The 26,500-nt window shown below is 48.3% G+C and overlaps 1 protein-coding gene across 2 annotated transcripts in view; it reads left to right on the top strand.

Moving 5' to 3' along the window:
• The first annotated feature begins 4,140 nt into the window (after positions 1–4,140).
• Mical3 (microtubule associated monooxygenase, calponin and LIM domain containing 3) overlaps positions 4,141–26,500 on the top strand; it is a 116,087-nt gene continuing 93,727 nt past the window's right edge. For both annotated transcript variants that reach the window (XM_059258518.1, XM_059258519.1), the window contains exons 1-12: positions 4,141–4,474; positions 7,017–7,224; positions 9,012–9,128; positions 9,505–9,606; positions 9,998–10,153; positions 11,052–11,152; positions 13,511–13,768; positions 13,970–14,085; positions 17,513–17,639; positions 19,374–19,470; positions 22,454–22,601; positions 24,709–24,905. In XM_059258518.1, the coding sequence (XP_059114501.1) occupies positions 4,211–4,474; positions 7,017–7,224; positions 9,012–9,128; positions 9,505–9,606; positions 9,998–10,153; positions 11,052–11,152; positions 13,511–13,768; positions 13,970–14,085; positions 17,513–17,639; positions 19,374–19,470; positions 22,454–22,601; positions 24,709–24,905 (1,891 nt within the window). In that variant the 5' untranslated portion in view covers positions 4,141–4,210. The remainder of the gene's footprint in view (positions 4,475–7,016; positions 7,225–9,011; positions 9,129–9,504; positions 9,607–9,997; positions 10,154–11,051; positions 11,153–13,510; positions 13,769–13,969; positions 14,086–17,512; positions 17,640–19,373; positions 19,471–22,453; positions 22,602–24,708; positions 24,906–26,500) is intronic.

The raw sequence follows: 26,500 nt of genomic DNA, 5'->3' as shown, positions 1-26,500 counted from the left end.
TATACCTGCTGGTATAGGTGTATGAGGTGGGCCTCTGTTTTCTTATACTTCTGGTTTCTTCCTTTTCTTATTTTTATAAATCATTCCCCTCCCTACCATCTGTTCGAAGAGCTGGGAGTCAGGGCAGCCGTTCCTGTCATGAATGAAAGGCACAAGGCTGTTCCCTGTGCTCTTCCAGGCCTGTCTCCCCAGTGCTCTCCTCCACAGCCCAGGAATGTGTAAAGGGCTGAGTCAGCAGTCAGCTGCCGTGAGACAAAAACAGAGTGTTGTTGGCTGGCAGACCCACACAGATGCTCTGGAAACCTGAAAACCTGGCCTGGCTGCTTCCTCTTCCTCAGGCCCCTCACTTCCCTTGCTGCTGTCTGCCTTACCTTGGCCTTTCCATCCCCAGGAGCGCCGGCACTTTCTGGCCAGGTTTCCTGGTCTCTAGGTTCCTGTGATTATGAGTGTTGATTTTCCCAGAATGCTTGGAAGGGTGGCACACTGGGTGAGGAGAAGCCAGGAAGACTATGATGCAGCTTTGACCTTCAGGACGGGGGAAGTGACGCCTAACAGGATGGGCCCTTCTGCCATTCTTCCTGGCCATTCTCAGTGTGAGTCACAGTGCTGGGCAAGTGCCCTGGGGAGTGAGGCAGTTCCGTGCAGCACAGCATAGGTGTAGAGATGGTCTGAACAGTCCCGGTGCAGCACAGCATAGGTGTACAGATGTGCTGATCAGTCCTAGTGCAGCACAGCATAGGTGTAGAGATGGGCTGAACAGTCCCGGTGCAGCACAGCATAGGTGTAGAGATGGGCTGAACAGTCCCGGTGCAGCACAGCATAGGTGTAGAGATGGGCTGAACAGTCCCGGTGCAGCACAGCATAGGTGTAGAGATGGGCTGAACAGTCCCGGTGCAGCACAGCATAGGTGTAGAGATGGGCTGGACAGTGCTAGCCGCCCTGGACCGTCTTCCTACTCTGCTCGCCTGGCTCACAGAGTCGAAAGGGGAGGCAGCCCAAGGGACTCTGTCTCGGGTAGTCTTACCCCGGGTGTCTGTTGCATTGTTCTGAGAACCAGCCTACTTCTGTTTAGACGGTGTCATTAGTGCCCGGCAGGTCATGATCCCTTAGCCAGGGCACCTAATGCTTGCCTGCAGAGCAGACACTGCGCCCGCTGGGGAGCTAGGCTGGGACTGTGCATTAGGTTAGCATTTACACTCAAATAGGCACTGGGATGTTGTTAATGAAAGTGGTCAGCCATGATGGAATTTGATGTGGGAATGCCCCGTGGTGCTCAGCAGCTCTGGGGAAGGGAGAGTTTACTTCAGAGTAGGCAGCACCCAAGCAAGGGGATGTCAGCTCGGGTGGCTAGAGCTGTTCTTTGGAGAGTAATATCCAAGATGATCGTCGAGGGAAAGTATGGGCACAGGGCAGCGCTACAGCCGGGAAAGGCTTGAAAAGTGTGATGTGAGCCGGGTGTGGGAGTCCACACCTTTAATCCCAGCACTCGGGAGGCAGAGGCAGTCGGATCTCTGTGAGTTCGAGGCCAGCCTGGTCTACACAGTGAGTTCCAGGACAGCCAGAGATACACAGTGAGATCCTGCCTCAAAATAAAATAAAATAAAATAAAAAGAAGAAATATGTAGTGTGGAATCTTGAATATGCTGGATTCAGCAAGAACTATACGGTTCTGAGTGCATTGCATCCTGGCAAGAGGTAATCAGTGGCTGCCAGTTAGGAACAGAAAAACCATGTTCCTTCTTGGCACGGGTCATCCGGGCAGGTGTGCTCCAAACTTGGGGAATGTCGCCCTGTAACTCCAGTAGTGTCAGGTGTTTGTGAACACAGGTAGGGTGTGGGGGTTGGGCTTGGAAGGCGCAGGGCACTGCCCGCCCTCTGAAGCCTGGTTACGGTCAGTTGCTGCTCCTTGCCACCCTTCCTTCCGCCTCGTCATACAGATGTCTGGATTTTTCCGCTCTTACAAGTTGTTTTTTTGACTGACTACCATTTCTAAGTCTGGGCTTGTAAGAAAAGAATAGACTCTTTTTATGACCTTCAAAATGTTTTTTTACTGCCATGACCTAAAATAAACCGTTATTTAGGGGAGACCGGAGGATGGTTCAGATTAATTCCAGCATTTCTTTTATTTGTTTTTGTGTTTCTTCTTCATTTGTGGTGCTAAGGATGGAGCCCAGAGCCTTTGACATGTTACTGCTCTGCCCTGAGCCACACCCCTAGATAATGCATTCTTCTTTTTTTTTTAATCCCATACTCTTGGCCTCATGGATATCGACACAGGCCATGCTCATTAGCAATGTGGCTTGTAGTATCCAGAGCCAGGAGGGCTGCTGAGTATGTCACAGTTTTGTGGTAAGAAGCCAAGCCAGTGTGTGTGGTAAGAATCACCATCTTACAGTCTTGGGCTTGTCCTCTCTCCTGGGAAGCAGGAGGGGAAACGCCAGTCCCTGTACTTCCCACCCCCTCCTACGGAACCCAAGATGCGTCACGGGGGGTTTTGATTTAATCCCACGAAGCTTTAGCAGGATGTGTAGAAAAGCGGAATGTCCCCCGCTTCCCTGAGCATCCTGTTGCCTGGTGATTTGTCCAGAGAAACAGTTTCACTCAGTCTCAGGGTCATCCCTGTCACAGAATCCGGGGTCTGTCTCTGAGAATCGGTTCCATCAGCACCAACAGCGTGGGGGTTCCCACCAGCATGCCTGGGGGCTCCCACCAGCGTGAGTCCATTCATTGGATAAAGGGCTGCTCCTTGCCCCTCAGTAGTAAATGCAGTGCATCTCCACAGTTCCTCCCGCCACCTCATCCCAGAGTAAAGCCTCTTCGTAGCAAAGCTCCACCCAGTCTCCTTTATCCCAGAGGCAGCTGATGATGAGTGAGATGTTCTAACTGGAGCACTCCAAGAGTGCTGTGGCCTGAGTTGTCGTAGCATTAGTCTCAGAGGACTTCACGGCTCCAAGAGGTGGCAGGTCATCAGTCCTTCCTCCTCCCTTTCCGAAATGGGAGCTCATAGCCACGGGAGAAAGACTGACTTCCCGGGGGTCACGCAGCAGCCACTGCAGGCTCTGGGCTGGGGTGCGGGGACTCCCTGGACTCTTTGTTCTTTGTCTCTGGATAGTAGTTCCAATAAAACATGGCAGAAAAGCCATTGGGGCAGGAGTGTGTGCAGACGTATGTAAGGTTGCTGTTTCCCACCTGGTCAAAGGTTTGTCTGCACATGTACGGGGAGACTGATGGTGGTGGCCATTTCTGATATTCTGGTATGGATAACATCGTTATTCTAAAATATGAATTTGGAAATGTGGTGGCTGTAAACCCACCCCGCGTGTACCGTGTGCAGTGGAAAGCTTTGTGATTCTGATGTGTCAAGGGACTCTGATGTGTCTGTCCTCTGCTTCTTAGCCACCTCTGACACAATCCTTTGGCTTTCTTCAGCCTTGTCTGTACTAATTCTTGCAGTCGTCTTTGAAGAGGGCGTCTTCCTGCTGGCCTCTGTCAGACCAGCATAGCTCAGGTCTTGTGCAGAGTCCTGGGTCCTTCTTGCTCATAGGCTGTCCCATTGCGTGCTCTCTGCTTAAATATTTCCATTCCTTCCATATGCCAGTGGCTCCTAAACCTGGTCTCTCTCCTCAGCCACTCAGTAAACGTCAAAGTTAGTCATATTAGTACTTCCATTTAGTGGGCTCAAGACAGTGAGCTCATCAGCCAGCCACACAAAGGAGTGCTTATGGTTTTAATCTTTTGGCTTGCTGTAGTTTCCCAGATTCCTAGTGGCCTCCATCAGAAAACTGGGACTCACTCTTGACCCTCACAGGACAGCTGGAGTGACCTCCCTACCCAGTCCTGCCTGCCCTCCTTGCCTAGCTGAAAGCCTCAGCAGTCCCTGAATAGGCCATTGTAATATGTCTCTGTGCTCATGTTGCCTACCAGACTGTCAGCTCCCCAGTACCCTGTGTGGTGCCTGGAGTGTTTTCAGGGCACGTCTGTCAAGGACGTGAGTGCACGTCTGTCAAGGACGTGAGTGCACGTCTGTCAAGGACGTGAGTGGTGGTGTCCATCTTTGGGAAGGAGCATGTCTCCGGGGAGATCTCATAAACACAGAGATGCTAACCGTTTTCTTTCTCTTCCTTGTTTCCCGTTAGATTAAGGTGACAGTGCCGGGTGGATCAGCAGCCATTCCACTGCCCCTCGGGGGTTGTGCCAAGAGCAGGGGAGCATGGAGGAGAGGAAGCAGGAGACAACGAACCAAGCTCATGCCCTCTTTGACCGGTTTGTCCAGGCCACGACCTGCAAGGGAACCCTCAGGGCCTTCCAGGAACTCTGTGACCACCTGGAACTGAAGCCCAAAGATTACCGCTCCTTCTACCCCAAGCTCAAGTCCAAGCTCAACTACTGGAAGGCCAAAGCCCTCTGGGCCAAACTGGACAAGCGGGGCAGTCACAAAGACTACAAAAAGGGAAAAGCGTGCACCAACACAAAGGTAAACCTGGCTGTTCCTAGGACATGAAGTCCCAACACAGGGACTTCAGCTGGCTTCCAGGAGGACTTGAGGAGCGGAGGGCAGGGGAAGAGCAAGGCCTCAGCCCAGCTGAAGGGGTTAAACTTGGTCAAAACTTTGTTTCCTGTGTTCATTTGACGCTCCCCTCACCAGACCCTGAGCTATTTCATGTATTCTCTTATTGAACATTCAAAGCTTGAGAGCAGGTGGATAGAAAGTTTCTGTTTTTCTGAAGGCCGCCCCCCCCACACTGTTAGGAGGATGCAGATGCAGGTCTACATAGCCAGGCCCGTGTGAGTATACTCTCTGAATGGGACTTCATGGGTATTGGCCTGGTGTCTTTTCCAGAGTCATCTTTCCATGTTCAGCACCTGGTAAGGATTTGTCACAAGTGTCAGGCCTCTTCCCATCCGTAGTCTGAAGGTTGACTGTAGTTCACAAACAAGGACCTTGTGAATGGAAGTATTTCTATTGGTGTCTTCACGGTGTGGAAAAATAGAGTTTCCGCAAAATCGGCTTGGATTGAAACCTGAGATCTGCACTCACCTGAGTGGGAGCAAGAGTGAGAAGTGTGCACTCACCTGAGTGGGAGTAAGAGTGAGAAGTGTGCACTCACCTGAGTGGGAGCAAGAGTGAGAAGTGTGCACTCACCTGAGTGGGAGTAAGAGTGAGAAGTGTGCACTCACCTGAGTGGGAGCAAGAGTGAGAAGTGTGCACTCACCTGAGTGGGAGCAAGAGTGAGAAGTGTGCACTCACCTGAGTGGGAGCAAGAGTGAGAAGTGTGCACTCACCTGAGTGGGAGTAAGTGAGAAGTGTGCACTCACCTGAGTGGGAGCAAGAGTGGGGAGCAAGAGTGAGAAGTGTGCACTCACCTGAGTGGGAGTAAGTGAGAAGTGTGCACTCACCTGAGTGGGAGCAAGAGTGAGAAGTGTGCACTCACCTGAGTGGGAGCAAGAGTGAGAAGTGTGCACTCACCTGAGTGGGAGTAAGTGAGAAGTGTGCACTCACCTGAGTGGGAGCAAGAGTGAGAAGTGTGCACTCATTTGAGTCGGGATAAGTGTGAGGAAGTGAAAGGGACGGAGGCAGTCTCTGCCTTCCTCTTTGAAGAACTCCTGAGATGTCTAGGAAAAATTAGTAGACAAATGTCCAGCAGCTTCAGGGCTGTTATTTCAGCTTTTTGTGACTTTTAATTTATCCTGTGGGACACCTAGAGACCCGTCCCATGGAGAAGTTTGAAGATTTGAAGGCACGATTCTCATGAGTGACTACTAGACTTTAATTTAAAATAAAAGGAGAGGCCTAAGGGGAGCTCACAGGTAGACTACTCAGCATCCCCTCTTCTACCCCTGCAAAAAAAATCCCTCTCACACACACACTGAGTGAGAGAGAGAGAGCACAAAAAATGAAGAAAAAGTATACAGAGTCAAAGCATTGTGTATCTCCCTTCTGAGCATAAAGCACAGGCTGCTTAAGGTCAGTGTTTGTCCTGCCCCAGGGAGCTTAGCAAGAGCATTTCCCTGAGCTTTCAGTCTAGAAATGACTTTAAACCTCACATCAGGGGCTGGAGAGAGGGCTCAGCAGTTAAGAGCACTGGCTGCTCTTGCAGAGGATTGGAGTTGGGATCCCAGCACCCATACTGGGTGCCTCACAGTCGTAACTCTAGCTCTAGGAGATCTGACACCTTCTTCTGGCCTCCTTGGGCACCTGCAATGCATATACATACAGACGGACAAAAATAAATATATTTTAAAACAAGACAAAACAAAACTCCAGTTCCAGGACATCCAATGCCTCTTCTGACCTCTGCTGAAGGAGTTCAACAGATGGTGTACACACATACGCTCAAGCTCACACACATACACATATCTCAGGCTCACATACACACACTCAGACTCAAATACATACATACACTCAGGCTTACATATATTCAGGTTCACATACATGCACTCAGGTTCACATACATGCACTCAGGTTCACATACATGCACTCAGGCTCACATACATGCACTCAGGCTCACATACATGCACTCAGGCTCACACATCCACACATAAAGTAAACAAACAAATATTCAAAAACGAAAAAGCAAATTCTTCCATACATGAACCTTTGGGTCTTGAAAGTTGCCTCCCGGGAGGCATTTGCATGGTAGAACCAGACTTGATTGCCTGGATGTAGCTAATCATCTTACATTTGGACAGCAGTCTCCCTATGACTTAAGAACTTCCTAAGGGTCCTGTTTTGATGAAAGATGAGATGCGATTTTCATACTGTTTGTTGAGGTGATGACCCACTTAAGTCTTGCTGATCTTGAGTCCTCCAGGATGCTCCGGGTAGACATGGTAGGGTTTCCTTTTTCTCTGTGCACGGCCATCATGAGCTTTTTCTCTAGGCCATTGCAAGGGCTCTGCTGTTCTAGGCAGGCTTCAGGTGTCTTGGTCCTGGAGTATGGCTCTAGGGGGGACAGTTATAGGAAGTGTGTTTTGAGAGGTGTGGCTTCTGCCCTGAGAACACCTATGTTTTCCAGTGTCTCATCATTGGAGCTGGCCCCTGTGGTCTCCGCACAGCCATCGACTTGTCCTTGTTGGGAGCCAAGGTAGTTGTTATTGAGAAGCGAGATGCCTTCTCCCGGAACAATGTCTTGCATCTCTGGCCCTTCACCATACACGATCTTCGAGGGCTGGGTGCCAAGAAATTCTACGGCAAGTTCTGTGCTGGAGCCATCGACCATATCAGTGAGTACCACCAACTCTTCCTGCTCCCTTGTTCAGGGGACAGAGACAGGTAGGTGACCTGAGGACTTCCTCCTCAGCCAGGATGTGCACCTGCCACCAGTGTTCTAGAATCTAGGCTTCTAACCTCAAGTGGGTCTCTTGTGCAAAAAAGAGAGTTTGGCTTAAAGATTCTTAGTTCGGGACCAGGCGTGGTGGTGCACTCAGGAGGCAGAGGCAGACAGATCTCTGAGTCTGAGGATAACCTTGTCTACTGAGCGAGTTCTGGGACAGCCAGAGATACACACAGAGAAACTCCGAATACACACACACAACACACACACAGACTCTTTGTTGGGTCTTGGGACTCTTGCTAAGTACCCATGGTCTGTGCAGTGGAGGAGGAAGGGTAGGCATTGGAAATAGGTGGACAGTTTGGATTTCAACCTTCTGGTCAATCTTAGTTCAGTGAAAGAGTACACTGGCTTAGGTTCTGTGTTGTGATCTTGTATACCCTCTACTAACGCAGGAGAACAGTGCCATGGGGCACAGACGTGGGAAACCACACACAAAGAAGTAAGAGTCATAGCTTGGACACAAATGCCAAGTCTGCAGTGAGAGTCTGTGTTCTGGTGATAAATGAAGTCAGAGCCTTGTATTTGTCTCAAGATGGTCTTGTTTTCACGAAGTGGCTTATCTGAAACCAGTTCGGAACAGTGTCGGCATCATAAGCTGGAGAAGTCTTTTTACTGTCATTAATTAGTCTAGGGAGATGTTAGTAAGGAGCATTTGTTCTGAGCTCCTCCATCTGTGACCTGAAAATATTCAGCCATTAGAGCTTTCACTGTTTGAAGTGGTTATACCAATTTATCCAACACTAGCTGGCGGCTGCCACATTCCACTGGCAAGAGGAGGTGCTCAGCCCATCTGCCAGGCTGTAATTTGTAAAGCATCTTGGAACCCACAGTTGTCTGCAGAAATAGAGTGTGTGCTAGCACAGGCCTCACTCAGTGAGTCTTCGGGAGTGTGACTCAGAAGGGCGAGGATATGGTCAGCTGAGGAGAGTAACCAGGAGGACTTACCAGGGGATTTGCGCATGCTCATAGCTCATTAGTCACAGGCTGCAGGTAAATTTGACCTTAAGAGAGGACCAAGGGTTGTTGACTGACTGGATTTGTGGTCCTTATCTGTGGCCAGACTTATTTTAGGGCAGAGGCATCTTGACCAGGGACAGGATTTCTGCCTCATTGTAACCTCTCATCGATGCCAGATCTAGTAGGATTCATCAAATATGTTTATTACCATGATGATGAGCAGGCTTCAGTCCTTTTGGACCTCAGTTTCCACAACTGTACGTCACTGGTGGTGGGAAGCGATAAGATAGGGTGGGGTTGTGGTTTCTTTGGTGTATCTGGTAGGAGCATGTGAGGCCAGCAGGGGCTTAGATTGGAAGACATGCTGTGGCATCTTACCTGTGGGTTCGCCTCTCCTGTGCTGGCAGTAGTGGGTGCCTCTGAAGACTGTGGATGCTGCTGAAACAGTGGCCCTCATTGGACCCTCTGTCATCATGTTAGGTTATTTGGAATACCTGGCTCCAGAAGTGGGGTGGCCTAGTATATCCAGAATGTTTCTTCCACTGTTTAGTGTTACCTTTACAACATGGAGAAAGAAAGAGAACTTCTGAGACATGTCTCTGCTGAGACAGCCTTTGGGAACCTAAGCAGACATGGATGGATGGGAGCCTGAGGGTAGGCACCACAAGGCTGTCCCCTTCCTGTCCCCTTGCCATCAAAATCTTTGTGTTCTTCTAGGTATCCGTCAGCTCCAGCTAATCCTCTTGAAAGTAGCTTTGATCTTAGGCATTGAAATCCATGTGAATGTGGAATTCCAAGGACTTGTTCAGCCTCCCGAGGACCAAGAGAATGAACGTGAGTCGGACTGGACAGAGGAAGGCGTGAGGGCCCTGAGTGGGTGAGAACAGATGAGATCATAGGAGGAACCAGAAGGCCTTGCAGGTGGTTTTCAGCGCTGACTGAAGGGGCTTTGTTCATGCAGCCTGGGCTTTTGAGGACTTTTGGCTTGCCCAAGAGGCCTTTGACATGGTATTAGGCGTGGCAGGCATTTGTATTATAGGAAATGCAAAGGTAAAGAAAGCGTCTTTGTGAGCTCTTGTCAAAACTTTCCGTGCAAGGCTGGCCCCTTATTCTATTACATGTAGTGCTTTGAATTGGGACGCCGTGTGATCTGTGTGTCTGGGTGTGACTTCCTCTAGGTTGTGACCTTCATTTTGCTTTTGGTCCACAGGGATAGGATGGAGAGCATTGGTGCACCCCAAAACTCATCCTGTATCCAAATATGAATTTGAAGTGATCATTGGTGGGGATGGGCGGAGGAACACCCTGGAAGGTACTGGCTTATCACAGATTGGAGGCTGACCTGTCCCCAGAGACCACAGCCCTAAGAATTTGCATGTGTGCTCCCCAGTCAGTGCCTACAAGGGGTATTTCCCACAGATCACTAAGAGACAAGCTGTGCTTAGAAGTATTGGTACCACAGCTTTTAGTCTAGGCACGAATATGCCAGGCACACAGCACCCCTCCATTTTAAGGGTAACCTTTAGTACTGAGCAGGTAATCTAGTCAGATGGATTTCACTTTGTCCGTGATGTGGGAGGGGACTTCCTTCTTGAGTTCCTCTTGAGTTCCATCCCCGTTAGGTGAGCTACCCACTTTCCCTGATTCTGGCCCCCCAACATTCTCTCATTTGAAGTCCTTATCCCTGCTCTCTTTCGCTCTAGGATTTCGTCGGAAAGAATTTCGTGGCAAGCTAGCCATTGCCATTACGGCAAATTTCATTAACCGAAACACAACCGCAGAGGCCAAAGTAGAGGAGATCAGTGGTGTGGCTTTTATATTCAACCAAAAATTTTTCCAGGAGCTGAGAGAAGCCACAGGTTGGTGTCAGGGCCTGCAGAGCCCAGAGGTTGTTGGTGTGGGTGGCCACGGATGTCACTTCTGTGTCCTTCGTCTTCTGTTCCTCTGCCCCTCCCTCCCATCCTGTGTCCTTAGCATGTTTCCACACTGTGGCTTTCATGGGTCAGTCCTCAGCACAATGACCAGGCTGCTCTGGGATGTGTTTTTGTTGGTTCTGCCTTCTGCCATCTCATCCCAGCTCCTTCCCCCACCCTACAAGCCAGGCTCTCTGCTGGGTGAGCAGGCTTCCCACTGGCTGGTTTTGTTGACATCGTGACCTTTGCTATCACGGTGGCCTTCTCTGAGGTCATCTGAGCTCACCAGCAACCATTGCTGGACAGGAATGGGATTGTGTGTGACTGTTTTCTGATGGATTGAGTTAGATATGCTGCTGCAGTGAAACAGAAAAGTATTTTCATTCTGATTTCTAGAGCTTGATTTCTTTCTATTCCATGTGTCTTTCAGGTTAACTGAATAAAAAATTCAGTATTTCTCTCTCTACATTTAGGTGTCTGTCCTGTTAGAAATCTAGGCAGAGCCTCCAGCTTCCTTGGTGATTATCAGAGAGGTTTTACCTGGTACATAACCCATCCCCTCTTGTAGATTGGCCAGCCTCTGCTTTACTTCTCCCATTTTCGTGTTCTGTTTACTGTTGGTTATTGTTTTTAGGGTAACCTAGGATACTGAGTGGGTTATAGGGCTGCACAAAAGAAAGCCAGCCTCGCGATTTCCATGCACTGTGCAGGAATGAGGATCTGAGCCTAGACAGCTTTCCTGCCTGGTGCTCTTCAGCGCTTTCTGTGAGACCCAGGTCCAGCCTCGTGGATTCCATAGTGTCCCATCTTCCTGAATTCTCACCCGTCTGTCTTCTGGTTGCAGGTATTGACTTAGAGAACATCGTCTACTACAAAGATGACACACACTACTTTGTCATGACGGCCAAAAAGCAGAGTTTGCTGGACAAAGGGGTGATACTGCATGTGAGCAATGGATTTCTTTCGTCAGCATCTCTGTTGAACTGCTTGATAGGATCCCTAAGAAGAAGTTTAGTCTGATGGGTTTTTCCTGTAAGGGACTGAAAATGACACTGAACACATCTGGAAACCCATGCTATTTATTAGTTTAACTTAAAAATATTTGTATTATGGAGGATTGAAGCTATAAACAGGAGGTGGGCAGAATGGGCCTGTGTGGCCATGATTATGATTAGCTTTAACAGTCACCAACAGGCCAGATTGTTTCCATAAGCCCAACTCCGTCCTCTCTCCCCTCTCCTGCTCTTCACCCGTTTTAGAGCAATTGTCGGATGTCACGTCCTGCATAACTAGCCAGTTTAACTTTAGTTAGCCTGATTTACAGTTATATTGAATTCTATACATGACAGTCATTGATCATACACCCTCCCACACCTACGGGGACTGAACCGAGGGCCTTGTGCATGCTAGGCAAGAACTCTGCCACTGAGCTAAGTCCCTAGACTTTGTTTCAAAGAACTATTTCCTTCGAGACAGGCTCTTAACAGTGTAGCTCGGGCTGGCCTTGAAATAACACCATAGCCCCAGGCAAGCCTTGAAAGTGTAGCCATCCTCTGAGTAGCTGAGATTATATGCCTGCACCACCAGGGCCCACATTAGTGGGTCCTCTTTTGGGGGGCAGAATGGCAAGCGTTGAACCAAGAAGCAAGCACTTGGTGTTTACAGCCTGACAGTGACTCAGGTTTTACTGCAAATGTGGTTACGAGAGGTCCAGGGAACACTGACCTGACCAGATCAGGGTATTTTTAAGGCTCTTTTCTAACTAACAGCAAAGGCCTGTTGTCTATCCTTAGCCAGTTCCAGCTCAGCCCTTTTTCTGGATGACTAATTGTGTGATAAACCCTGAGCTGAGGACCTGAAATCTAAATCACAGGCTAGACGGTCCCTTAAGGAGCGTGGCTGTCATCTCACTTGGTCCCGTAGATCTGGATGTGAGAATCACTTTCTCCATGCAATGAATGGATAGAAGAAGCCTCAGATGTGCTGACTGAGCCCGTGCAGTTCCCACCAGTCCCAGAGCTGACTCTTAGGGAGCTCTTTGTGTCTGCAGGGTGCTAACACATCAGGCCCCTTGGAATGAGTCACACTATCGCTTTATCTATAGCAGACTGGGGAGTGAGCTGACAAGCACGTGCTTGCGACACAAAGTCTCCTTTCCACCGTGAACCTCGTGTCTGCATCCCAGCATGGCAGCCCTGTGTGCGTAGGGAACAGCAAGACAAAGCTCTTGGTACAGAGTTCCCTGCCAAACAAAAGCAAGGCGTGTTCGGCTGGATGCTTTATAAAGCTGGCTGGTTCATTATCTGGGGCTCTTCTGTTGCTGTTAGTCCTGCAGTCGGGATGCCTGAGGACAGAGTTAAGACTCACACCAGCCAGCCATGCAGATCTGGGTTATTAGTTAGAGTTGAGTAAGAACAGTCTGGAATGCTGAGGTCTGATTTACTTTGCCTCTATATTTTTGTAGTGTAAGGGGTTTATGCTGCTAAACACTAAAGCCGTCGTGCCCACTTAACACTGAGCAAACAGAATTCCCAGGACTGACTTGAGTGTTTGTGTTTTGGCTTCTGACACCTTACGGCTATAACTGAGTACCATTGGGGGCACTTGGAACCCACAGGCCCCACTTTAGGGGAGCACACTTGACTCAGAGCACAGGAACCTCCAAAGCAGAGGAAGAGTGTCTCGCTCTCTGCATAGAAAGCCCTTTCGATGCTACGGTCCTTTTTGTTTGTCGGTGGGCTTTCACAGAGCCTTGCAGAATCCTCTGTGTGATTTAGAAATCTCTAGCTCTCTCAGTGTGTTCCCTCTCGTCGTCCAGGAGCGACCTGCTCTTGCTCCACACCACACTTCTCTTTGCACTAAAGTTTTCAGATTTCCTTTAGGTGTAATAAATCTGAATTTCTTGCTGCCAAAAGCCATCAGACACCCAGATTAAAGCGATTGTAGGAAATACCACAGACTTTAAAATGCCTTTTCGGTTTACAGGTGCTGTTATGTGGCTGTTTTACTTGATAATTGTAACGGCTCTGAGATAGATGACCTTTGCTGCTAGTGAGTGGGAAAGCCAGGTCCATTTAGATAGCAAAGCTGATTCACTCTTAACCAACGCCACCCCCATCTCTGTTCTTTTTAATTGATATAAAAGATTTGGTTTAGGTATGTAAAAACGTCTTAGGGAGAAAAACGCCAAGAGACAAGGTCATGTTTGATGTTCATTGTGGGATTGTAGCTGGCCAACTGGGCAACTACACTGCACATCCCCACTTGGGCTTCTCCATCTCGGCCTGTGCTCTCCCTGGACAGGACTACACAGACACGGAGCTGTTGCTTTCCCGGGAGAATGTGGACCAGGAGGCCCTGCTGAACTATGCCCGGGAGGCTGCAGACTTCTCTACCCAGCAGCAACTGCCTTCTCTGGATTTTGCCATCAATCACTACGGGCAGCCTGATGTGGCCATGTTTGACTTTACCTGTATGTACGCCTCTGAAAATGCAGCCTTGGTACGGGAACAAAATGGACACCAGTTACTAGTAGCTCTGGTTGGGGACAGCCTCCTGGAGGTGAGTACTGAAAGGGGCAGAGAACTAAGGGGCAGAGGCCCTGGTAACTAGGAGATAGTGATGAGCGAGTCTAGGTGTTCAAAGACTCCTTACAAGAATTGCCCCATAGAGGAGAAAGGTGATGATGGGCCCCAGGTCACTGGTTTATTTCCCTCTTTTAGTAGCTGAGTTACTTTAACTGTGTGTATATCTCTTTTTCAGCCTTTCTGGCCAATGGGAACAGGAATAGCCCGGGGCTTTCTGGCTGCTATGGACTCTGCCTGGATGGTACGAAGCTGGTCTCTGGGCACTAGCCCCTTGGAAGTCCTGGCAGAGAGGTAAGGGGAAGAAGTCCTGGGCGCCTCCTACAGGACTGGGGAGCGGGCCTGCTTTACTCCTCAGCCAAGTGTGACTTCTTCCTCCCTCTTGCTTGCTTGTTCTTCTTAAAAGATGTGTTCATCGAGTAGAGAAGGGCAGGTTTCTGTCTTATAAAGTCACAGACACTTCAAGGTGATCTGACCAAGCTGCTCTTCTCATACCCCTCCTCAGACAGCATCTCCTGTTGGCATGTGGTGTCTGCGTCTTTGTGCACCAGTGACTGGTCCTGACTCCTTCCCATTAATTACACGTGCAAATGCACAGGAGTAGCACGTTGGCATCCATGTTCCGTAAGCCAGTGTGGCAGTGGGAGCATGCTAGCTGTGGTCATCAGAAGTGGCTAGCTGAAAAGAAAACCCCTACATGCTTGCAAACATTTCTTGAACCCCTGGGGGTCAGATGTTTTGAAGCTGATGATTGTAAATGAGGCGGGGATATTAGGATTTACCCGCTGTCTACCCTGATCAGGAGAAACAGAAATGTGAGATTTCCTGGATGAAAATATTATTCTCTGATAATTGATATTATTTTCTTTTGTTGTGACAAAACATCATGACCAAGACAGCTTATAGAAGAAAAAGTTTATTTGGGGGCTTACAGTTTCAGAGGGCCATCATGATGACCAGGGTGGGGAGCATGGCACCAGGCAGGCAGGCATGGTGCTGGAGCAGTAGATGAGAGCTTACATCCAATCCATAGGCCTGAAACAGAGAGAGAGCTAAGTGTGAATGGTGTGGGCTTCTGAAATCAGCCCACTCACAGTAACACACCTCCTCCAACAAGGCCACACCTCCTAGTCCTTCCCGAACAGTTCCAACTGGGGACCAAGTGTTCAGGCATAAGAGTCTTTGGGGGCCATTCTCATTTAAACCACCACATTTCAGCCCCTAGTCCTCATAGTCTTGTGGCCATATTGTAATACAAAATGCATTTAGTCCAACTTCAGAAATCCCCATAGTATCTCACAGTCTTAACACTTTAAAAGTCCACAGTCTCTTCTGAGATTCAAGGCAGTCTCTTAATTGTAAGCCTCTATAAAACCAAAAAGCAAATTACATACTTCCAACATACAGTGGTATAGAATATACATTACCATTCAAAACTGGTAGAATGGGGATCGAATGAGGAAATACTGGGCCCCAACAAGACTGAACCCCACAGGGCAAACTCCAAATCCTGTAGCCCCACATCTGATGTCAGAGGGTTTAGAAGGCTGTGTCCTCGTCTGCAACACACTTCTCTCTTGGGCTGGTTCCTCTCCCTGTGCCACTCTCCCTGGCAGACATTCCAAGGTTCTGTCACTTCCAACCTCCTGGGATCTCCAGCACAGCAGGCTTCACCTAGACAGCTTCACACAGTGGCCTCTCAGGGCCTCCATGCAGGAACTCCCTACCTTAGCCTGGCCTCAGCAGCTGTTCTTAACCTAAGAGGAAGATTCCACAACACCTTTACTCCTGTGTCCTCCTGACTCTAAACTTGAGGGTATTTCCAAGTTTGGCCGCTCAGCTGGGATGGAGCCTGGCCCTCCTTGGATTATATTTGCATAAGCTTTGACTTGTTACTTTGTAGGAACAGAAAATTCCTCAGGCCTTTTTTTTTTTGCTAGCTGCAGGGCTAGCTGGGTGGGACCTTGCCCCGAGGGCACCACTCCCTTTCTACCCCTTCACACCAGGCCTCTCTCCATCCGTTTCAGCACCAGCCTTGGTGCCAACCTTAAATTTTCTTGTGTTCTCAACTGTACGTCTCGTATTTCTTTCGCCCTGTTGCTCTCTTTTGCTGTAGACCTGCGTAAGAACGGTCACTAACAACCATGTGACGGAGTTAATACGAGGCTATCTTGAAATTTTTTTTTTGCCAGTAAAATTAGTTCAAAACACTTCAATTTAGCCTCAGGCAGATTCTTAGGACTAGGCCAAAAGCAGCCACTTTTTTTTTTTTTTTTTTTTTTGACAAATTATCACAGGAATGGCTTTTAGCCCAGTTGCTACTGTTATTCCCTCTGAAACCTTGAGCTGGGCCTCCATAGTTAGTTCATATTGCTCTATGCACTGTTGTCCTCTGAGCTCTTACTAGGATGGCCTCTTAAGCTGTACTTACAGTGTTCAGCTGCTTTCCTAGTCTAGAGTCCCAAAGTCTTCCATACTTCCCCCAAAATTAGCATAGTCAGGCAGGTCACAACAATACCCACTCCTGGTCCTAACTTCTGTCTTAGGGTTACTACTGTTGTGATGAAACACTATGACCAGTGTGCATCTTGGGGAGGAAAGGGTTTATTTGGCTTACATTCCACATCACTGATCATCCTCAAAGTCAGGACAGGAACTCAAGCAGAGCAGGAACCTGGATGCAGGAGCGGATGCAGGGCCAAGGAGGGGTGCCTACTGGCTTGCTCTTCTGTCCGCTCAGCCTGCTTTCTTACAGAACCACCAGCTCAGGGTGGCACCACCCACTATGGGGTGGGCCCTCCCCATCAATCCCTACCTAAGAAATGTCCTCCAGGCTTGCCTTCAGCCTGATCTAATTAGAAGCATTTTCTTAATTGAGATTCACTGCTCTTAGATGACTTTAGCTTGTGTCAAGTTGACATAAAAACCAGCCAGCACATTCTATCATTTTAAATCTTTAATGTAAGGCATGTATCTGGATATAATGGCAAAGCTTATTTTTTTTTTCTTTGTTTTGTGTTTTGAAATAAGAGTCTCCCTCTGTACCCTAGGCTGGCTTAGTACTCAGTATGTAGTCCTAGCTGGCCTGGAACTCAAAGCATTCTCCTACCTGAGTGTCCCATGTGCTAGAATTATGGGTGTGAGCTACCACATCTACCACCTCACTACCACCATGCTGGGGTCCAGATTTCCAGCATGTGACCTTTGGGGAAGTAAGCACAGCACTGACAGACTCAGTGAGGAGTAAATAGACCTTGATGCTAACAGAGAGGATGTTTTGGAAGTGTCCTTCATCCTTTAGATTAAATATTCTACTATTGAGGAGAAGGTTCAGCAAAGATGACTCCATGGGGATAGAACTCGGGACAAGACAGACTGTGCATTCCAGTAACCCACACAAGCTGGCCCCATGTTCCTTTTGAATTTCTTAGATGTCATAGTAGATATCGGCACACTACATGACAGCCTTCTAAGTTAGCATCATTTGCCACCCCCATCCCCCAGCATTGCCTCTGCTCTTCCTTTCCGTCCTTTCCCTGGTCCAGGTCCATGGGGTCACTGAGTTCTGGTCTGGAGGGAAGAGCTGAGATTGATTTGGTTAGAGATTCATCAGGGATGACTGTTGGCTCACTTGTCGGGTAATTTGGTGCTTGTCACTGCTGCGAGCACACTGTTGTATCTCACTGCATGTGAGCACACTGTTGTATCTATGTCGTTGCAGGGAAAGCATTTATAGGTTGTTGCCTCAGACCACCCCTGAGAACGTGAGCAAAAACTTCAGCCAATATAGCATCGACCCTGTCACTAGGTATCCCAATATTAACATCAACTTCCTCCGGCCAAGCCAGGTAAGAGCATTCCCATCAGTTACGTACTCCTAGGTCCATGATCTGGATGCTCATAGCTCTGGTCAATAGACCAGACAGGAATGTGTATAACTATGTTTGTTATTATACAATATATATTCCAACAGGAATGCATGTAGCTATGTTTGTTATTATGCAGTATATATTATACAGTATATATGCTTGTTATTATACAGTATATATTCCAACAGGAATGTGTGTAGCTATGTTTGTTATTACATAGTATTTATTATACAGTATATATTCCAACAGGAATGTGTGTAGCTATGTTTGTTATTATACAGTATATATTATACAGTATATATGCTTGTTATTATACAGTATATATTCCAACAGGAATGCATGTAGCTATGTTTGTTATTATACAGTATATATTACACAGTATATATGCTTGTTATTATACAGTATATATTCCAACAGGAATGTGTGTAGCTATGTTTGTTATTATACAGTATATATGCTTGTTATTATACAATATATATTCCAACAGGAATGTGTATAGTAGCTATGTTTGTTATTATACAGTATATATTATACAGTATATATGCTTGTTATTATATAGTATATATTCCAACAGGAATGTGTATAGCTATGTTTGTTAGCATACACACACTAATCCAAGTTGGTATCTCTGTTGTTGAAAGTAGATATTATTTCCCATTACCATATTCAGCAGCTAGGGCACAGAGGGCCAGTCTTTCCTTCTTTTTGTTTATTGGTTGGTCAGTTGTTTTGAGTTTGGGATGGGGGTTGGGGAGACTTACTGCATAGCCCAGGCTGGCTTTGAACTTGTGATAATCCTCTTGGGTCAGCTTCCCAGATGCTGGAGGTACAGTCGTGAACCTTTGTGTCTGGCTAAGTAGAGTTTTTTAGTGACTTGTAAATCAGAAATGACAAAAACAAAAGACCTAGAACGTCACCCTCCACCTCCCAATCCAGGCCACACAGAGTAGGGCAAAGGGCACCGACTGGTTCAGTAGTCGGGAAGCATGACGTCACTGACAGCCACACCAGCCGTCACCTGAGACTCAGCAGGTTGTATGGCTTTCTCTGAACCTCGGTTTTTCACCTGAGAAGTGTCCTTGGTAACCTCTGCCTACTCACAGCATCAATGTCGGGCAAATGCAATTGTTCTCTCAAAAGGGCTCTGAAAGGTCAGGACGCTCTCTACAAGTAGAAGGCATTGTTGTTAGTGTTAGCCTAGATTTTGTACTGCCTCTCCAGAATCTGTAAAGCCCCTTTGCTGTGACGTGTAACAGAGCACAACAGTCCTGAGGAGCAGGACACATAGGAAGTAGCCTCCTCCGCACGTGTGTCTGTATCGTAGAGGAGTCTCTTTTTGCCTTCTGCCCGATGTCTGCAGGCTTCGTGAATGTGTTTGAACAGTATTTATGAATACTCAGAGAGTGGGCAACGTCAGATCAGAGGGACTGCTGTGGCCAACTGGCTTACTGTCAGCCAGCTGCTTACATTATTCCACTAAAGCTCCAAGGCATCATGGAGAATCTGTCTACGCTTACCATGGAGCATATAGCTCTGCTTAGCCGTGCAAGACCATAACCTCACCTCCCCACCCCACCCCCACACCCCCCTCCACCCCCTGGCACTACCAGAAAGTAAAAACAAAAATCCAGACCTTACCAGCTTGCTTCTTTTAAGTGGGGACTTGTTATTCCGGGTTTCATTTTCCTTTTCAACCTTTGAACTTTCTGCCAGGTGCGCCATTTATATGATAGTGGAGAAACAAAAGATATTCATCTGGAAATGGAGAACCTGGTGAATTCCCGAACCACTCCCAAGCTGACTCGGAATGGTGAGTTCCGACAATGGTCTAACCTGTCCAAAGCAGTCTGTACTCATCCATCAGGCGGTTCCGTGACCACGGTGCTATCAAAGGCCCTGGGCTGTAGCCAGTGGTTTTACCCGCTGGGGATATTAGGTTGTTGCCAGGGTGTATTTTTATGTCATGACTGAGGTAGGTTTACTAGTGGCACCTAGTGGATAGAACTCAGGGATGTTGCTTACACTTTTTGGGATGCACAAAACGACCCTCACACACACAGAAAGGTCTTGTGGTCTAAGGTAGTACAATAGTATAGAGGTAAATTATTGTTTTATGAACTTTTCCTAGGGAGATATAAACAAATGTCTGATTGCCCCAGATGGGGAACCAACAAAAGTAATAGACAAAAGTAGTCAGTCCACTCAAGGGTAGCCCTATGAACCAGGGAGTTCATAAGCATACCTGTAGGAACGTGGGTGACCCCCAGATGTCCACATCACTGAAGTCTCACTCCTGTGTAGATGAGGACTTCTCCATAGCTGTGTGGATGGAGGCTTCCCTTCAGTTAGCTCTCTGCTTTCTCCATGCTCCAGCACCTCCTGAGGCTGTGTGCAGCCAGAACAGCATCATGTAAAGCTGAGGTGTTTCCCTCCTGTGAGGGGACAGCAACAGCCCTGACCTTAAGGGTCCCTTGCCACTAATCCCAGCCACTCTGTTGAAGATGGTAATGCTCTTACACATGGAGGACAGTGTCCCACAGCAGTCAGTTACAGATCCTGGGGAGGGTGAGAAAGAATGTGCACACAAGCTCCTGGGTACCCGTACACACACTCAAGTTCTGGGAGAGAACACATGGTGGCCTTCCTCTGGGTCCTGAGACAGCACCATCATGCTGTGGCAGACACAAAGGTTGTTATGCCCAGATCACAGGGACCCCCAAAAGACTACCACGGAGACCAAATCCCGCATGTAAAAGCAAAGAGCCTTTATTTCAAGCTCTGAGCTTGGTCTCTCTGTCTGTCCAACACAGTGGTGAGAGCAGAGAGCCCTGAGCTCAGGTGGGGCAGAGTTTTTATCATAGCTGAGGTTCAGGTGAGGGGATTTCCAGGGTCCAGGACCCTGATTGGCTGACAGTTGTCTAGGGTATCTGTAAAACAAAAAAATAGTGTGTGCTAGACTCAAGGATATCTGGCCACCTTATGTAATGGTTGGAATGTTTGGGATGTCAGGTACTTCCTCACCCCTGGATGGATCCCTGGGTGGTATCAGCTTAAGGCTTTTCCTGGATCTGGGTGTTGCCTGCCAGTAAGCCTTTCACATAAGCTGTGTCTAGGCCCCTAAGCCTGTCGTGGCTGCTGTGTGGTCATGCTGTTTTGGGGCCCTCCACAAAGGTCATTCTGTGTTTTGTGCATATTGAAGGGCTGCTGGAGATTTTCTTTGGAGAGTGGCATTGAGCACAACTGGTCAGGCGCATTAGAGCGGACTGAGCAGGGAAATACGCATGGTGCCGGGAAGCTGTTTAGGAAATAGCTCAGTAGTCAGTCTCCATGATAAAGGCCAGGATCTGGGGCTGAGGCAGTGAGTCACAGTAGAACCTGGACTTCGGGGCCAGATACGAGCAGCTCTCAGTCAAGCTGTGCCTTCTGCCGTGCTTGTGGCTTTGGGCAGATTTGTTAGGACCTGGGAACCTCGGTGTCCGTGTCTTTGACCTTGGAGGAACGACACTGCTCGTGGGTTGCAGTCAGGAGGTCTCTGGCGTAGCATTGGCCACAGTGCTCTGCATGCTGTGGGTGGAAACAGCAACCGCTCTGTCGTTATTGTTAATAGGGAAAATCGGAAGGCACCACGGTGGATAGGCATGGACGGTTAGTGGTCCTGAGAGGTACCAGGTAGATAGTTGTGGTTTTGCTGCATCCGTCCAAACAAGGAGGTGAGGAGGCTGGAACGGTTTGAGTTCTATCTTGGACAGTTTAATAACATGGTCATGAGATGTCAGGGTAGTTTGTGACATCCTTTTCTTCTCCCCTGAGGTGTCAGCCCTTGAGAGCAGAGACTGTATCTCTCTCTCTCTCACCATAGCCGTGATCACCTACGCTTCTGCAGTTGCCCGATAGACATGGGGCGGGTGGATGTGCAGACATGGGAAGCATTCGAGTAGGTCGATAGCAATGCCCAGAAGTGCTCCGTTTGTTATCTCAGACCATGCTGGCACTGTGAAGGACTTAGCAAGACTCTGGTCATAGGCATTTTTAAATTATCTGTTCACAAATCACCAAGTGACTTCGTGCAAAGCTAAATCCTAGCTGCCTCGGGGATAGGAACAGACTGCTCAAACTCAGATCAATGCTCACAGAACTCCTCGCGATGAAGACATGTCAGCGAGTCACATGCCTTGTCGTTGGCTCCACATGTGATCCTTTATAACACAGGTTGCTAACCTGAGTCAGGGGACCTGTCCTGGTCTGGAGTATTTGGCCTTGTCATTTTTAGACTACAGAGTCTCTTCACTTGGCCCTCAGTCAGGACCCTAGGAAGTGAGACTGAGGCTTTGTTTGCTTTTGGTTTAAGGTACCACAGAGGAAACCTTTTCTAATCTAATCTCCCGGTGTTGCTGTGGAGGAAAGGCTTCCTCAGCCTGTTGCCAGGTGACTCTCCAGGGACATCTTGACTCTGTTGCCAATGAGGTATCAGCTTAGGAGGTGGCACTTTGCCATCCACTTGTCTCCAGGAGTGCTGCCGGAACATGGCTTCCGTGTGGCAGGTCCTTGTCACCTGCGCAGAGGTATCTCTCTGGGGCATTGACCCTGGAATCGGATAGGTTGGTGCCTAAAATTGTGCTATCATGATACTAGTGACATAAACTCATGCCTCACTGCTTTCTTCCAAAAATAGCACTGACATTTTGTCCCCACCCTCAGTAACTTTTCAAACTGGATGTATGTGTACTTCAAAGAGGATGCTATGTCAGCGTTACTAGGTGAGCATACTGCAATAATTATTTTCATTGTTTTAGAGTCTGTGGCTCGTTCAAGCAAACTGCTGGGGTGGTGCCAAAGGCAGACAGATGGCTATGCAGGGGTAAATGTGACAGATCTCACCACGTCTTGGAAAAGCGGCCTGGCCCTGTGTGCAATCATCCACAGATACCGCCCTGATCTGATGTAAGTCATGACCAGTTTTGTGTTCCATTTTGTCTTCACCAGGGATCCCAGAGCCCATTATGTAAACTGTATGCTTTTTCCTGGTATGGGTTGCATGGTAAAATGCTTTCTCTAGAAGGCCAGGATTTTGACTTACTTATATTTAAAACTCAATCCCCAAAAAAGTTAGCTTTAAAAGTCATAGCATGCCGAAGGTCAAAAACTGGTTTTAACACCCACCTGGGCCTGTTAACTTTGCACAAAGGAAAACTCTGTTTATTGGCCCCGGGTTGAACCCTTCATTTTGGCTAGCTCTCTCTCAGATGCTATTGATCACAAGGGAAACCTGGCGAGAACTCTTGGCTAGCTCAACCCAACAGAGAACAATAGATATGTACCTGATTTATGACGGTCTTGGGTGTTTTCTCTGTTAAAGAGTGTGCTTTTGCAAGTGTGCTTCAGGAGACGTCATCTTACCTACTGTCCCTCTGACAGCCATCTTTTACTCCTGTCTACAGAATCAGTACAGAGTGGCCTTGGGTCAGCCACATGAACAAAGCACTCAGGACACCCGCCACCCCCAGGCTCTTGTTACTATGGAAGCCAAACAGAGTGAGAGGCAGCAGCAGAAGCTGCCTTCTTTTTTATTGTTAGGTCCACTCAAGGGTTCAGGTTTTGCCCGTTGTTTTAATGCTTGGCTAAGGAAATCCTAAAAGGTATAGTCCCTGTTCTGTGATGTTAGCAAGGAATGGTGCAAGAGGTAATAAAACCAGCCTCGCATGGTGTAGATTAACAGCGAGGACCATGTGTAAGGCTCTGGGTTTGATCCCCAGTACCACAAAACAAAACAACTGTGGCCAGGCTTGCCTGCGATCTCAGCCTTGGGCGGCTTACGCAGGAGAGTTGAGTTTCAGATCGAAACTGTCTCCTAAAGTGAATAAATAAATGCGGAGAGGTGGGAGCATAGCCTTTGCCCAGCAGACACCCACCAGGCTTTAGTTTGATTCCCAGGCAAAAATGAAAAGAAGGGGTAAATTTCTGATGTAAAATAAGTGACCTCTGATGCTCGTCCAAAAGTTGGTTAAAAAAAAGCTAAATGAATGTAGTGTTTCATCATTTGCACCAGAGAAGAGGGGTGAGGAGCGAGGACAGCCATGTGGCATGACAGGGTTTCTGAAGCTGGGGTGGGGGCGGGGGGTCAGTTCCATCTCAAAGGGACAGCAAGGAGGAGAAGGAGGTAGGGAGGAGGCAGCTGGGGCTGGGATGGAGTGTGGGTAGAGGGTCCTGTTAGAACACCCTAAGGTGGCCTGCAGAAGGCCTGAGGGTGGTCAGGGAGCAGGGAGTGCGCGATTCAGCACTGCTGGGACTCTATTCAGGATGAGTGTTCGTGGTTTAATGGGCTTAATTTAAGAGAAAAGTAATTTGTTTTTAATGGGAAAAAAAATTCATGAGGTCAGTAGGTTAACACAAAGTAAGGGATGGGATGCCAGGATGGTGAAGGCAATGAGAAAGCCATCCTCTGAGTAGTGAGAGCAAAACCTGGGACGGTGGGGTGGGCGGGGGTGGGGGGTGTTTATTAATGGAGATGGCTGGGAAAGCTCAGACATTCAGCAGTGGAGAAACCTTTGAAGAAGGTTTTAGAGTTTCCCCTCAGGAGAAAGTTTAATAGAAGTTACCAGAACTGTTAGGGCAAGCGACAGCCCCAGGACATCGGGAACTCGATCCAGACAGGGTTATGTCACTGTTGGACATTAGTTTTTTTTATGTATTTGTGGCCAGGCACATACTAAGATAGCTCCCATCCCGAGCTGATGTTACAGTAAGGAGTTGGTGTCCCTGGAAGATGCAAGTTGTTTCTCCCTTCCCCCACACCTCCTCCTACCCCCTCCCCATTCATCTAGATGGGTAGATCTCTAGTCATTTCCGCCCTGAAGGTGTTGTGCATTTCCCTAGTCAGGAGGGAAGAATGGGGGTCGAGAAAAGCCCATCTGCTCTCTGATCCAGGGATGACACCAGACTCCCTGGACCTTAGCCTGGGGACTGAGAAAGGGCAGTGGTACCCGGTACTGTGTCTGGATGGAGGGCAGTGAGCCCAGCTTGATCCACCTCTCCTTGTCATGCTTCTCAGAGACTTTGATTCTTTGGATGAGCAGAATGTGGAGAAGAATAACCAGCTGGCCTTTGACGTTGCTGAGAAGGAGCTGGGCATCTCTCCCATCATGACAGGCAAGGAGATGGCGTCAGTGGCGGAGCCCGACAAGCTGTCCATGGTGATGTACCTCACGCAGTTCTACGAGATGTTCAAGGACTCACTCTCCTCCAGCGGTAAGGACCCGAGGCTCAGGGCTGGGATCCTGGCCTCCTGCTGCCTGGTCAGCAGGGAGGTCTCTAGAACCTCACTTCACCCATTCCTTCTCAGCACTGTGTTCTTAACCCTGTGCTGTTTTCAAAATCCCATAAGTATGCAAAACTGATCTGTCCAAAGCTTTTTTCCTTGACTCTGCCACCTGCCCCCAGCCTCTCTCAGACCCATCCCTTCTGCAAAGTGGCTCCTGATGAACTTGGAAGTTCATTGTAATACTGCTTCTCTTTGTAGAACTCTGCCCAGACAGCCCTGTGCCCTTGCAAAGAATCTCCCCAATCCAAGTTCTTTTCTTGTTTCTCACCTCTTTATTTATTTTTTCATTTTTTAGTTTGTGTGTGTGTGTGTGTGTGTGTGTGTGCATGTGTGTGTGTGTGCATGTGTATGCATGTGCACATACATGTGTGGTTGCTCCTAGGGTCTCATGAACATCAGACAAGCTCCTTATACCGGAGCTACATGCCTAGGCCTGTTTCTCATCTTTCAGACTTGGTATTTCTCCAGTCAGCACTCCGCAGTGATGTCTCTTGGTGCTCTCTCACGGTCACAGTGTCTGTGATGCTGTGTTTTACTGGATCCCCAGTAACTCGCCCTCTCTCTGGCTTCCCTTGCATCATCTCCCTCTTAGAGATTCCCAGATGTTTCCGTGGTCCTCAGCCTGCTGCCTCAGCCAGCACTCAATGGGGCTACAAAACGTCTTCCTGTGAAACTTGTTCTAGTTTCCTTTTCTGTTGCTGTGATGAAAACTCTGGCCACAAGTGAGGGGGGAGGGGGAGGAGGTTTACTTGGCTTTCACTTCCAGGTCACAGTCCATCATTGAGGGAGGTCGGGGTGGGAACTCAAGCAGGAACCTGAAGGCAGGAACCGTGGAGGGATGCTGTTTGCTGATTTACTCTGGTCCATTTGCTCACAGGCTTATGGTTAGCCAGCTCTACAGCCCAGGGCCACCTGCCCAGGGATAATTCCCCCCAACGGTGGGGCCGGGTCCTCCTGTATCAGTGGATAATCAGGACAATCCCCCAGGCCCATTTGATCTAGGCAATTATTCAGTCACGTTTCCTCTCAGACGACACTAGGTGACGTCAAGTTGACAATTGAAGCTACCTAGGAGACTGCTTATGGTCACTGAAGCACTGTGCTTCAGAGTGTTGGCCAGTGTCTGACCTGGGTTTTGTTTCACCATTTCCACTTTCCAACCTTGGACAGATTGCTAAGTTTCCTTACACTTCAGTCTCCCTGTATGTAAAAAGAGAGTGATGGTTATCATAATGCTGTTTTGTACTAAGAATGGCAAGTGAGCATTGAATAAATGTTAGCGATTCTCAAAATTGCTATTGCTGTTAGTATAATGTTAGATGGCTCAGTGGGTCAAGGTTCTTACCACCAGATAGTAAGAGCCTGAACCTGAGTTCAGTCCCCGGAGCCCACAGAGAGGCAGGAGGAGAAAACTGACTCCACAAAGCTGCCCTCGGACCCCAGCACATGCTTGGGGCATGTGTGCCCTCCCCCAGATAATAACAATAATAAATCTACAGTTAATGGTGCCCTCCTCCTCACA

The sequence above is a fragment of the Peromyscus eremicus genome, chromosome 3, assembly GCF_949786415.1.
Source record: "Peromyscus eremicus chromosome 3, PerEre_H2_v1, whole genome shotgun sequence".
Lineage (NCBI taxonomy): Eukaryota > Metazoa > Chordata > Mammalia > Rodentia > Cricetidae > Peromyscus > Peromyscus eremicus.
The sequence above is the reverse complement of the archived record's forward strand: the minus strand, read 5'-3'. Positions and strand labels throughout refer to the sequence as shown.